This window comes from Diabrotica undecimpunctata, chromosome 3 (genome assembly GCF_040954645.1).
Source record: "Diabrotica undecimpunctata isolate CICGRU chromosome 3, icDiaUnde3, whole genome shotgun sequence".
NCBI lineage: Eukaryota > Metazoa > Arthropoda > Insecta > Coleoptera > Chrysomelidae > Diabrotica > Diabrotica undecimpunctata.
The window spans coordinates 87,470,575-87,485,053 of NC_092805.1; the positions used below are offsets into that span (position 1 = coordinate 87,470,575).

The 14,479-nt window shown below is 33.9% G+C and overlaps 1 protein-coding gene across 1 annotated transcript in view; it reads left to right on the forward strand.

Moving 5' to 3' along the window:
- The window catches only part of LOC140437011 (N-acetylneuraminate lyase-like), a 59,763-nt gene extending 45,633 nt beyond the window's left edge, over nt 1-14,130 (forward strand). The window contains exons 9-10 of the mRNA XM_072526227.1: nt 1,622-1,793; nt 11,865-14,130. Coding sequence (XP_072382328.1) covers nt 1,622-1,793; nt 11,865-11,998 — 306 coding nt within the window. The 3' untranslated portion in view covers nt 11,999-14,130. The remainder of the gene's footprint in view (nt 1-1,621; nt 1,794-11,864) is intronic.
- The last annotated feature ends 349 nt before the right edge of the window (nt 14,131-14,479 follow it).

Sequence of the window (14,479 nt, forward strand, 5' to 3'; positions counted from 1 at the left end):
GTAGTCTTGTACATATGGAAATTATTTTGTACCCTAAAAATCATAATTTGGGGTTAGATACAAAATTGATTTTATAAATGTCTTTCTAATATAATAAAGTGTAAAACTTACCAATTTATATGGATGAAAGCCTTTTTGAATGGAAATAATTCCTAGATTTGTATCCTAACATCCATGGTAAAATGTAGTAAACACAAAAATATAAACACAAAAACTTCCATTTGACATGATAGTTTGACATAGACAGTGAACAGGGATGTATCTAATAGAACACATTTTAAATAAAAAAAAATTGAATTATTAATTTACTAAGGTATGTAGATAAGAAAATTAATATTTAAAAAAATAATAAGTAAATTATTTATTTTAAATATTATTTTGGGGTATTGATATGATTGGTGTTTAAAGAAAATAATTTATAAGTTATATACTAGATAATTTTAGATATAACAAGTATTTGGTTATTTTAAGAAGTTATATACTAGAGAATTTAATAAAAATATATTTATGTGAGGGCATTTTTAAGAAATTAGCATATAAAAAGTATTTTTTTAGTAATTATGATGTTGTAGATATATTTAAGTGAGCCATGTGACTAGGCAACCAGATATACATACTCTGAAGTAACGTTTATGAATAATTACGAATATAAAGTGGGGTTATAATGATAATATGTTGTTTAAAATGTGTAATTTATTAAATTAAAATGTTTAATTTATATAAGTTACTGATTTAAATGTATACCAAATTCACTCCCCGCGGATTCACTCCCCGCCTCTCGACGCGTTAGTGTTCTGAGCTGTTGGACGTGAATCCCTGTCCTGGCATTTGGTTTTCACCTCTGGCTGCGTTGAGTAGTTGAGTTACTGTGACCAAATGCCCATCTTGGTAGTTAGTATTCGCCTCTGGTTGCGTTGAGTAACTGAGTTACCGTTGCTAACTACCCATCTTCCTGTCTTTTGTTTTTCTTTTCCTTTTTTTGTTCTCCTGAAGAAGCTACATACAATTGTAGCGAAACGTCGAGATGAACCCACTTTTGGGTCACTCACAAATGACACGGTCCAAACCCGGAAGACGAATAAACTATAATTACGCTAATATTTTTGTTCTCATACTATGATTGAGGACCCACCTTTGTCGGGCAGAGTTTGAGTGTTCCTGTCAAAAACCCGTAACACGTGTTCAACGTGTAGTGATTAGGAGTGATTTTTTTTATTAAGGATAGCTATGAAGATATTTTGATAGGCAATACGTGCAGGACGTATTTGTCTATGTATGAAATGTGATAAAAAATGTTTTATTCGGTAAACAAATGAGTGAAGGTCGATCTAGATTCGGATCTTAGACTATAAACAATTTTTTCGATAAAATGTTTCGAAAAGTTTTTTATTGATTCTTATTGTTATTTTCAATATCAAGGTTCCAATCTCACACTAAGGGCGGATTCTACCCCTAGGTAAAATCACACTTCGGCATAGAGTATATTTTGAAGTTAAGAGTAAATAGAGGTTAATTGCAAAATTTCATCAAAATCGATGCGTGTTGATGGATTTCGGAGGTTATTTTTAAAAAATTGGTTTGATTTCAAAATTTTAACTTTTATATATTGTCTATTTTGTAGCAACTAGCCGCTGCCGTTTCTATTGGTTTTGATAGTGGGATACTACCAGTTGCAAATTTGTTTCCTCAGCAAGTAAGTAGTATTCTAAAATCAACAAAGAATACAAAAACAATCGAAGTTAGAAGGTTACAAAAGAAACTTACTACAAGCTGTACGGCCATATACAATTTTGGTAAGAAAATAGTTTTAAATTGTATTGTGACTAGTAGTAGAGAAAAAACGAACGTCAAAAAGTGACAAATAAAAAGCAATTATATAATTCTGATGCATATCCGTATAAGTACTTGGTAAAAAGTACTGATGTAATGTCGCCGTTTTAAAAATATTTTTATTCTTCTTCCCCTCTTTAACCATGCTGCTTGTTCATTACCGAATTGATACCTCTATAGAAGATTGTCACTCCATCTTTTACGCAGTTGTCTAATACTTCTATCATTTGGTGATTTATTTATTGTTATTTTTATCATTTTGGTCTCTTCTACTTATGTGATTATTCCATTTTTTTCTGTTTAATATCCATTCGTTTATAGGTTCTACGTTATATGTGTGGTCGGCGGACAAAAGCAGACAAGTCAAAATTTGAGTTTTTTCAGGAAGCGAAAAAAACTGTTTTAAAATTAAACGCATAAATAAATGTAGCTTTTATTGGTTAAAATGATGTATATAACATACATGTATTACAGTACAAATTAAAAATAACAAAAATGTTAAATATTTTGGATTTTGATTGACTTGTCCAGTTAGGCACGTCTCTCTTTATTGACTTATCTTATAAGGTACAAATAAAGTGCTAATTTTAAAATAAAAAAAGAACATAAATATTACCTGTTACGAAATAAACATTAAAAATACAATATTAAAAGAACAAAAGCATCAACTTTGAATTTAATTTATTTCTTCATCATCACTACTTACAATATCAGGGTGCGTATTTTAAGTTGTAGCATTAGTATGCAAGCCTTGATAAAAACTGTGAAATAAGGTAGGAATTAGAGGTAGTAGCGAGATAATGTCTGCTTTTTTCTCTCTAGAAATAGGGACTGGTTGATTTGTTATAATTGCAACTTCCGACGGTAGTTGGCCCCCTCTTCTGTTGAAATCAATAATCTTAAATGGGTCTTCTCTATTAAGGCTGTCTTTGAATTGAACGATTGCCAAGTCTTTCGTATATCGAAGCCATCTTTTGTCCAGCCATCGGAACTGACAACCATCAGTGTCTTTATTCCTTATTACCATGCAACCTTTAAGTAAAGATGAGAAATCAAAGAAGTCTGTTTGTGACATTTCCATAACAGTGAATTTAGAGCTGCTTGAACGTACAAGTTGCATCCAATCATGAGGGTGAAATATTTGAATTTCAGTTTTCTTCTTTTTTTTCTCAATTATACTATGATCAGTATCTACTTCCAAGTGACTGTGGCCTGGTACCATGAACTTATGATCTATTAGCTTAATATTAGATGAGGATCTATGCAGAACCCACGTAAACATGGCTGATACATGAGAATTACGGTTTTGTCCCCCACATGTGTCTGAATAATAAATTACATGTTCTGTCTCAGGTGGTACAATCGTTTGCAGGTGTTTGTACAGACAAGATGCTATCTGATTTGCTCCTCTGCCTGCAACAGATTCATACCACATGTAACAAACAGCTTTTCCTGTACTGTTATCATGAACCGTCAAATTAAACGTCCACAACTGTCTCTTATAAAATGCAACCGATGACTTTAAATCTGGAGTTGGTAAACACTGTTGTAGATCGAAAGTGTATGTCCTTAAATGTGGAACAGTTTTGGCAGTTTCTGTATCTTTCCTTTTTTCATCATATGCTTTATCAGCTTCCATTTGGTGGGATTTGTGGTCTGAAGAGAGTTTTTCCTTCTGGTCGTCTGTACAAATTTTTAATTGCATAATAAATTTGTCGCAGGTAAAACATGTATCAAGTTTTGGCTTTTTAAATCCAAGGTTGAGCTTTTTAAATTCCTGTGAATAAATTTTGATAGATTTGGGGGCAGTTGTGGACTGTTTGAACAATTCGTACATTTTTTGTAAAGTTAGGTGACATGTTAAGTACTTTTTCGAAGTGTGCTTTCGTGAATAGTGACTTTCGTACAGTGGACTTCGATTCAAGTGGGTATTCAGGATTGAGGATAACATTTTTAGGTGCTCCTTGTTGGACACGTGATGGACCAGCTGAAATAAAACAAAAACTTTAAATAATTTAAAAAAATATTCTTACCTATTTCACTATTATGTATGTATGAGCAACTATTAGGTATGCAGTGGTTTAGTAGAACATAATACCGTTATTACTAATACAGTAATACATATGTAATAATATGACATTATTCATATTGCAAAATATTTTTCTTACTCTAAAGAATGATTCAAATAGTATTTAATTTACAATACAAAGCATTATCTACATTTATTAAAATAAAAAATATCACTCACCTTTATCTAAAAGCGTTTTTGTTGAAAGTTCTACACATAGTTTACCTCTGCCTGGCTTCATTTTTAAATCACCCACTTTCAAACTCAGAATAGCTATTGATTTTATGTATGTATTTTGCTTTGATAAAAGATTTTGATGAGATGTGCATACTTACACATTTCACACGGTGTACGATTAACGAAAACATTGAAAGAGATAAGCAACGTGAGAAACGCAATGCAATCAATACCCAAATTACAAATTAAATAAATCATTCACATAATATCCTGTTTCATGACTCCCTCAGTTTTTTCGCTAGCCAGCAATTTCACTGATAACTGTACCTAATCAGTTAAGTCAAACTTTTGGTTAGGTATACGCCGATCTAAACCAGATAAAAGGACTTGATTGGTTAAGTTTATCTCTAAAATGGATAAAATTGTGAGTATGGAAAAGATCACCATCTGATATGGAACCACAGGTATAACATTTGACTTGTCTGTTTTATTCCAGCGGTAGATAATTTTTTTTTAAGTTATTTTAATAAATAACACAATTTTCTCAAAAATTGACTTGTCTGCTTTTGTCCGCCGACCACACATATATCCTTTTTATTTCTTCACTTATTATTCGATCTCTCAGCGTATTTCCTGTAATTCTTCTCTTATCTCCGCCGTTTCCAGTAGCCTATGTGTGGTGACTGTGTCGGGTCTTGTTTCTGATGCATACAGATTTATTAATCTTATACTGTCTTTATAAATTGTCGATACCATCTTACTGTTAATATGTCGGTTTATCCATATAGTGTTATTAAATATAACGATGGCATGCCCCCATTATGAGCTAATAGTGCTTGCTGCAGACTGTCTTTCTCTCTGCTTGCACCCCTACCTGCGGCCCACCACTACTATCGCTGTGCGCAGGAGATGGAACACCGCCAAAAATATAGGACGCCGTAAACCAAGACCTGAGTTCGATCCGAAGTACTGATCTGATAAGGACTCCGACCCCGGGTCTGCGTATTGATCAAAGGCTAACCGTCCTTTCCATTTCTCGTCTGCGATCAAGTATTGATCGATCGCTTCCGTTCCTTGTCCGTATGGCGTAGTGATCCACCGGCCACCTCTAACCTAGACTAAGTATTGATTAGTCTTCCGCGGTTTTTTGGGCATAACCAAAATATCGTCTTTTGCCTTACCCATTCGAATACCGCTAGTATTTATTTTTCGCAGGTATCAACAGCGGACCGCAGCTCCGCTTTTTATCGATCCTGCGCAACTTCAACGAGTTGGTCAACACTAAGGATATCTGTTCAGTTGCGAGTATTATTCAGCCATGATGCTTGTTTTCTAATAATTCCACTTCGTCTTTTTATCTAGTCCTTTATTAATAGTGGTAAGATACAATACTGCTTAAATCGAAGAATGTGACCTAGATAGGAAATTTTTCGTCATTTTATGGCTGTTACGAGTTCCCGAATAGTGTTAGCATATTGTAGGAGTTTTTTGTTTGGTAGTTTTTCCACCCGTATTATCCGTAGAATCTTCTACGAGTAAAAGTCTAGAATTCTTCTGTGAATCCACATCTCTAGAACCTCTAGACGATTTATACTTACTACTTTCAGTGTTAGCCAAGAACGTTGACCACATGTAACATTTTATCATCTGTCGTAGCTTCAGATTGATATTATTGCAGCAAAAGGGATTTCATTTTTATTTCGGGATTTATTTACTCATTATTTGGTCTTATTCACATTTATATTCAACCCCTTTTTTTCATACTTCGCTGACACAGTTCAACATTTTATTCCATAAAATTACTGTGTCATCTGCATACTTATTTATTATTGATCAGTTCCATGTTTACTTACGTCACATACTTGACCATCCAGAGCTTCCTTATCATGATTGACTATTTTTATATGCAAGATTCTGACGAGGTCGTCTTATAAATTAAACAGAAATAGTGAGAGAACGCATCTCTACACACCCCACGTTGTAAATCGGTCCTGACTAATTAGTTATTAGTAATAATCAAAACAAATTAACAAGTTTAACATTTCTACAACTTAAAATTAAAAGTATTAGTGCATTTAATAGTAGAATCTGTGAGTACATTTATTTTATTAATAACAGCAAATAACACTACAATAAAATTATGAACAAATATGTATATATATATATATATATATATATATATATATATATATATATATATATATATATACTTTTTGCACGAAAACATGAAGTATCCAGAGCCGGCTCCGCTAATTTGCCCCAAACTATGTGAATAGTATATGGGAAGATGAGTGAAGAGTATTCTGGTGGAATCTCACTGTTTTTACGTAGTACATCATATTTACCATACTCCCAACCAGTTAATACCTTCAAACATCTTTAAAAAGATCAGGAAATCATACGCTCCACTGTAGAAGGAATCATAATCGCGATTATTTTAATGCTATTGGATCCATAATCCATCCAAAAAATGATATCTGGGTATCTAGAATCACAAACGGCCGCAGCTGCATAAGTGCATATATCTCTCATCTAAATTTGTTGTGTTGTGACTGTCGGTTTTTGTGTACCATCAAAGGGATTTGCGCCAATACTGGTGATGCCGACCATACATTGGCGCTACAGCAGTGTTCCAATCGGCATATAATTATGCTATTTGCACATAATTTAGTTGTTGATGCGTAATTTTCGCATCCTGCATAAAATTAGTTACCCAATTTTGCACAATCTAGCAAAGCAAAAGAAAATAAACCAATGACAAGCCACGGTCTATAAAAAGAGTCCTCGTCTTATTTTTTCTTTTAAAACACTTGTGCTGCCATTTTACACAGCATTCTTTTTAGAAAATAAAAATTATTTTATCGAAGAAAATCTCCATTCCAAGGCGGCATTAAAAAACAAATTTACGTGTTAAAATCGATCTTCGGCCACCTGAGCCACTTCCGTTGAGTTGTTTAGGATGAACACTCCGATGCACGTCGGTAATCTATCAGAACGGGGTTTATGCTCAAAATGCTATTTCCTAGATAAAAAATAATTATATATATATATATATATATATATATATATATATATATATTGGTTTTTTTCAGTCAGACACCCAAAAAAAATGTACTTATCTAAATATCTTACACAAGTATATGCTTTTAAAAGAAAAAACACAGTTAAGATTTGATTTCACGTACAGTGTGTCTGTGTATCCGCTCATACGTATTTCGCCCTAAAAGGGCTCTTCAGAACGGCTATTCACAGTCGCTCTGAAAGTGAAAATAAATATTTTCTGTCTTAGGAAGCAACTCTAACATGGCTTCGTATAGACGCAAATAGCGACATCTGATATTAAAATCCGTAAACTAATTTTCGAAACCAAATTCAGATTTTTGCTTTAATCTGTGCCTTCTAAGAATTGCAAGGCAAAACAGAGGAGACATATCGTGGAATGCAATTTTTAGATTCCCCATGTCTCTATTAACATCTTTATCAACGTCTGTTTTGCCTTGCAATTCTTAGAAGGCTTAGATTAAAGCAAAAATCTGAATTTGCTTTCGAAAATTAGTTTACGGATTTTTTATATGCTTTTAATTTTGAAATACAGATCATTTTGTCCTAATAGACCACCGTCGTGTGGTCATTTAACTTTTAAAATACTTTTACTTTAAATTTACTTCTTACGATTTAATAAGAACTATCTAACCCATAATCACAAGATAAAAGCGTGTCGTTTATAGGGTTGCCTTCACATGTGGCAATAAATGATTCCCTGGTATAAGTTACATCAACTAATAAAAGCGCTTTCTCAGTGAACAAATTATCCTGGAATGATCACAAACCAAACGTCAGAAGACATGTAAATCAGTTGAAAGACACGTGAAGTAACAATATCAGTAAATTAAAGGAATGATTAGAACAAGTAGGAACTAAACTCGTTATGCAAAATAACAGGAAAGACCAAGTCATCATTAACCGTCTCGGAATAGGACATACTACGAGTACATTTACACATGGGCATACCTTCAAGAAAGAAGAAGCTATACCAATATGCTTTAATTATAAATATTTACTGTCAGCTAAACAAATACGTCGTCCTACAGTGCCCATTATACCAGCAACTATTGAATTACAAATTCGCTTAGTGACAATCTTAAAACTATTTTAACATCTGATTTAAATAAATTGTTGATTTTTCTCAAGGCAACCAAACTGTGAACTTTATATTTTTTGTTGCGTAAACTCTATATTCTGTTACGTATGTCCCTCCGCTAATAGCTCAGCAATTAATACTTTTTTTTTAATATAAAAATTGTTTGGTTCTTAAAATTATTAAATATTTTTGAGAATTACACAGTGCAGAAACGATTCTAGTTTTCAAATGTCTCCTTTTTATGTAATTAACTACTGTTACAACCGTGGTTAGCACAATATTCAGGCCAGGAGACATTTCTTTGGAAGCCAGAGCTTCTCTGTAGATTATACAGTGTGTCCATATATACATTTTGGAGACTTTTGTTTCACAAACGCTTGTAGACTCTTAAATTTTCCGGACATTGCACGAGCACCATCCGTGCATATTCCGACGCAATTCTTTCACTCTATTTTTGATTCGTTTATATAATCTTTTAAGATAGCAAATAATGCGAGCAATGTTGCTTTCAGTTGTAATGGTTTGCAGAAAAGCAGTTCTACTACTGGTATGCCATCACAAAATCGAACGTAGACAATAAAATGATCATCTTTATTGCTATATGTTGCCTGATCAAGCTGAATTAAAAACAGCTTGTCGCTCAACTTCCCGAATAGCTAATCATGTACATCTTCAGCTATATCACCGATTCGACGGGCAACAGTATCATTTGATAGAGGTATAGACTCCAATTTTTTTGGCAAAATTATCTCCAAACATAGTTTCGACAATTTCAATTGCGGCTGGCAAAATAAGCTCTTCACTAATAGTGTAAGGCTTTTTATATCTGGCTATTTGATATGAGACTTTATAAGACACAGGTAAAGCTTTTTCATTCACAGTCAAAGATTTGTTTAAATGATCCTTCCTTTCATGTGATTTTAACTCACAGAATTGTCTGAGTTTGTTAATGTACTCACTATGAAGCGTTTCTCAAATGTCTCCAATTCATTAGGTTTCATGCTCTCGGCTGCTAAAATTTTTGGGCAGAGGATACATAGATGCCGTTCTTCTTTATTTACTTCAGTAAAGGTAAACCCAAAATTTAAGTATTCTTGACAATATTTTCTTGATTTTATTTTGGAACCACTCTTGCCTGTGCACTTGTTGATGCTTCACTAGTATCGAATGCCCGCTTACGCCCAGTTAAAAATTTATTCGTGGTTTTGTATAAATTTAAATTTATTGCTTGGTATATTTTAATACCGTGACCTCAAATTAACACGAAAACTACAACATACACATTCACAATAAATTTAGTAGGTACAGAAGGACTGACTCGATTAAGACTGGTCAGAACTGAGAAGATGCAGATGGTCGAGAATGTTTGAAATAACTTGGAACTTCTCGCGAAGAGAGATATCGGTTCCAGATCGGTGTTGCCACATATCAATAAATTTACTCATTCTCGGTAATTTGGTTATTATTAATGAGAAGAAAGAATGGATGTCCGATGAGATAATGGATATGATGGATGAAAGACGCAAATTCAAGAATAAAAATGAAGAAAAATACCAGCAGATCCACAAAATCATAAGAACGAAAATTCGAGAAGCCAAAGAAAAATGGTTCTCCAACGAATGCAGGGAAATAGAACAATACGAACGAAAATACGACAGTTACAATATGCACAAAAAAATAAAATCAATGACAAACAAGAGGAAATCCAATAAGTCACCCAACAGCATAAAAGATGGCGATGGAAATCTTATCTCGGAGCCATCAACGATTTTAGAAACATGGAAATCATACATAGAAAAATTATTTGTATCTGACAGGAATGATGATCACCTATATGGAGAAGGAGAAACAGGACCTTCAATCCTTAAATCGGAGATAGAAGACGCCATTGCAGCACTAAAAAACAATAAGTCAGCAGGTCCGGACAATGTACCCTTCGAAATAGTAAAGATCCTATGTAAATCAGACAAACAGTTCCTTGATAATCTAGTTGAACTTTTTAACAACATATATAATAGCGGTAAAATCCCGGAGAACTGGCTGCAGTCAACATTTATTACAATCCCGAAGAAACCAAATGCCCAGATCTGTGATGACTACCGGCTTATAAGCTTGATCAATCATGTCACTAAAGCGTTCACTAAGATCATTCATAGAAGAATATATGATAAATGTGAGTCAAATATTGATAGATCGCAGTTTGGCTTTCGGAAAGCACTTGGAACTAGAGAAGCAATTTTCGCTTTCCAGGTGCTTATACAGCGGTGTAGAGACGTTGATAAGGACGTGTATTTGTGCTTTGTGGATTTTAGAAAAGCATTTGACAATGTCAATCATGAACAATTGATAGATATTCTGCGAAAGACAGGTATTGACGACAAGGACATTCGAATTGTGGCAAACCTATATTGGGGTCAGACAGCAAGAGCAAAAATTGGCAACGAACTCACTGAAAGTGTGCAGATCACAAGAGGTGTCTGTCAGGGGTGTATATTATCCCCACTCCTATTCAATATTTATTCCGAAGAAATATTTAACAAATGTATGGAAAATGCAAATGAGGGCATAAAAATAAACGGCGAGTTAACGAACAATATAAGATATGCCAACGACACGGTGATCCTTGCCAGTACCATAGACGAATTACAGCAGGTAATGGAAAGAGTTTATTCAGTTAGTGAGGAATACGGCCTGAGCCTCAACTTCAAGAAGACAAAGTGGATGCTGATAAGCAGGAAGCAACAGCCTGCTCGACAGTTACGGATAAGTAACATACTAATTGACCATGTAGAATCTTATGTGTACCTTGGCACCAACGTAAATGTAAAATGGGAACAGGCCACAGAAATTAAGGCGAGAATAGAACGAGCTAGAGCAGCATTTAGCAATATGAAAAAGCTCCTCATAAGCAGGGATTTGTCTCTTCCCCTAAAACTACGTCTAGTTAAATGCTACATTTTTCCGATCTTACTGTATGGTGTGGAGGCCTGGACGCTGACGGAAACGCTCACGAGAAAACTAGAAGCATTCGAAATGTGGGTGTACCGACGTATTCTTCGTATATCCTGGACCGAACATGTCACCAACATAGAGGTAATCCAAAGAATCGGAAAGGAGAAAGAAATCGTGAATACAATTAAACAAAGAAAGCTTGAATATCTAGGCCACATATTGAGACACGATAAGTACCGTCTACTGCAATTGATTGTCCAGGGAAAAATAGACAGTAAGCGAGGGCCAGGCAGGAGAAGACACTCGTGGCTTCAAAATCTGAGGAAGTGGTTCGGGCTCACATCGGTTGAACTATTCAGAGGCGCCGCAAACAAGATCAGAATTGCCATGTTAATAGCCAACGTTCGCAACGGACAGGGCACTTGAAGAAGAAGAATGCTTTACTCTAAGTTTAGCGTCAAAATACTCAAGGTACATTATTATTGCATACATATGCTGTTATTGTACGAGAGGGGGCAAGGTGAAAATAATTATGAAAAATTGAGTGGCAAATGGTAAACGGTTGAGAAACGCTGAACTAGATGATGAAATATTTATATCATTCATTTAACATATTATAGTTTTATTATTTGTTTTTGTTATATTACTTTTTATAATATTTAATTATTATAATTCTAATTTCTTTATATATTTTAGGTTTTTGGGTTTCTACAATGAAAGCATGCATGAATTTGATAGTACCTTTTAACTTGGGTATCTGCAGAGCGCCATTAAAGAACCTTTCGGATGAAGATGTAATCTCGATGAAACTAAAACTAAATTTAGTATGATTAAAAATAGACTGTTTAGAATTTAAAATTGTTTATAAAATACCAATTAAACGCATTTTTAAATAATTATGTATAAAAAGCACATAGAAGGAATCATTTTTTAAATCCGCTCTACTGAGATCTTTTTCTTCTATAGTGCTTGATTTGTTTTGTTTTATACTGTTTTTTTTTATAGTACAAACATCTCAATATTGGTTTACTTCAATTTTTCATTAATGGACAATTTCTACAACCTGTTCCACTGTTGCCGTCTATTTTGTACTGCGTAATAATGAATATGTATTTATATCATCCGTAAATTCATCTCTTGTATTAAAGCTTAATTTATTCTATATTCCGTCCAAAATGTTTTCGTTAGTCTCCGAAAGTGCCAAATTTCCAAATATTAGCCTTCTGTCTGTTAGTTGAGCCCATTACCCACATTCATCTTTTTAACCCATTCACTATTAATGTACATTATAGTAGGGTAATAGACATTTGCAGACCTTTTTACTTCCACTCTGATGTCAGAAGCCTCACCCACAAGATGGAATATGCAGTTTTGGAGTCTTTCACTTTTGAAATGTCCGTGAGTTGACATGGATCCAAAAAGCACCAACAAACGTTGACTTTATTTTTTAATCGGTAGCTTGTTACGTCAGAATGAAAGTATTGGGGGAACTCCCAACTCACCTACATTTTATTCAATTGGTAAATCGTTTAGAAAAGACAGTAGTATTAATGAATATGTGCTAATGCTAATACTTTTTGGGTCAAATTTGGTAATGTTAAACGCTTTGGAGGTCACTTTTAACATATATCTTCCGGTTTTCTAGCGTCTTAACGCCTTCCATGAGATCCATGATTGAGTGTCACCGAGTCGTGAGGTCCTATCTTGACCATATTACTCATCCAACGGCCAACTCGAGTCACACACAAATTTCAATGCAAAACCGCATCAATTTTGGATTTTACGTCATGACATTTGAAAATATTCAGGTTGGAGTGTCGCTCAAACCATGAACTTACTAAACTTCTCATATCGAAGCGAATCTGCCAGTCTGCTGTGTTATCGAATCGACTATTTGAAATATATCAAAATTAGTCACGTTACATAATCATCAGGACTGAGCCAGTTACGTCCACTACTAAACATATGCTTTCCTCACTAGTTTCCAATTTTCTTTATATAATTTGTAACCACATACCGTTTTCAATGCGTCACAAATTATGCAATGCGTATTTCATTCTACAGTGCTGCATGCAAATCACAATGGGATATTCTGAAATAACGTCTCCAGTACTTATTTTAGAATATTTTCTGGCATCACTTCCCAACTTAAGATAAATGTCCTATTTTAAAGTAAAGAAATTAAGCGTTTTCGGCTTAAGTTGCCGGCGAAACGAGCGAAAGCATGGCATTCATTCAGTGGCGTATCTTAAGAAGTTTTCATGGTAAGTGTTACATAGTATGGATCTTTTTAAAATCTGTGCGAGAAACTTTTATTGAACTTAACTGGCATTTATTGTACTTCAGTGGCGTTTTTTTCATTTTTTTATTAGCGATATTTATCTACAGTCTTCTCGGCTTTAATTTATGGTTTTCTGTGTGGTGTCAAGTTTCACTAACCATTCAGTTATTGTTTTAAATAGTTATTCCTCAAAATCTAGTTTCATGTTAGGCAGGGTGTATTTCGATGTTTTAATCAGGGAAATTAATAGACGGAAAGGGAAAATATGTCAAGCCACGTGTAGGTTACTTGATGGTAATTATTTTCATACAGATTGTACAGGTTTAACTAATCGTCTTAGCCGGCAACGATCACCACCCCAAGGGTCACAATATCGACGACCCGAACGACCAGTTATATGACAGCTGTTGCAGAGAGGTTCCTACAGATGTTTCCATTTCAACTCTGGATATTGATAAAATTTTAAATATTATCCATACATAACCTTGTTATCTAGTACTCGTACTGTGTGCTGCTGGTTAACTATTTAAATAACAATTGATAACTAACAAAAATTTCATAAGTATATCAGTTTTTACAGTTTTCGTATATTCCGGTTATAAACCTTGTAATTTAAATTAACACAAAATTTAAACCTTTTTTTATACTATTTTAAAATTAGCAATAAACTTGTTAAATAATTTGTGTTTTACTTATTTAATAGGTTGAAATGGTATTGTAAATATAGTTTCAAATAGATTAAAATAGATAAATAGATTTAAATTAGTCCAGTCGGATAGCATTTGACTTTCCATGGTGAGCTGCCCCAATTATTATTCTATACTTTAGGGAGCTCAATAGTAGCGTAAATTTAAAATCGCGATTGAATTCCGCCATCTTGATTTTAACGGAGAACCGTGTTTGCTCAATATCTCCACCATTTACAATTAGACAATAAGGGTAAGAATCGAAGTTGTTGCAAATTCGATTTCCTACAATTTCTTTTTTACAATTTTTTTCGTGTGGTTCATATTTTCCGAGTTAAGGGAGA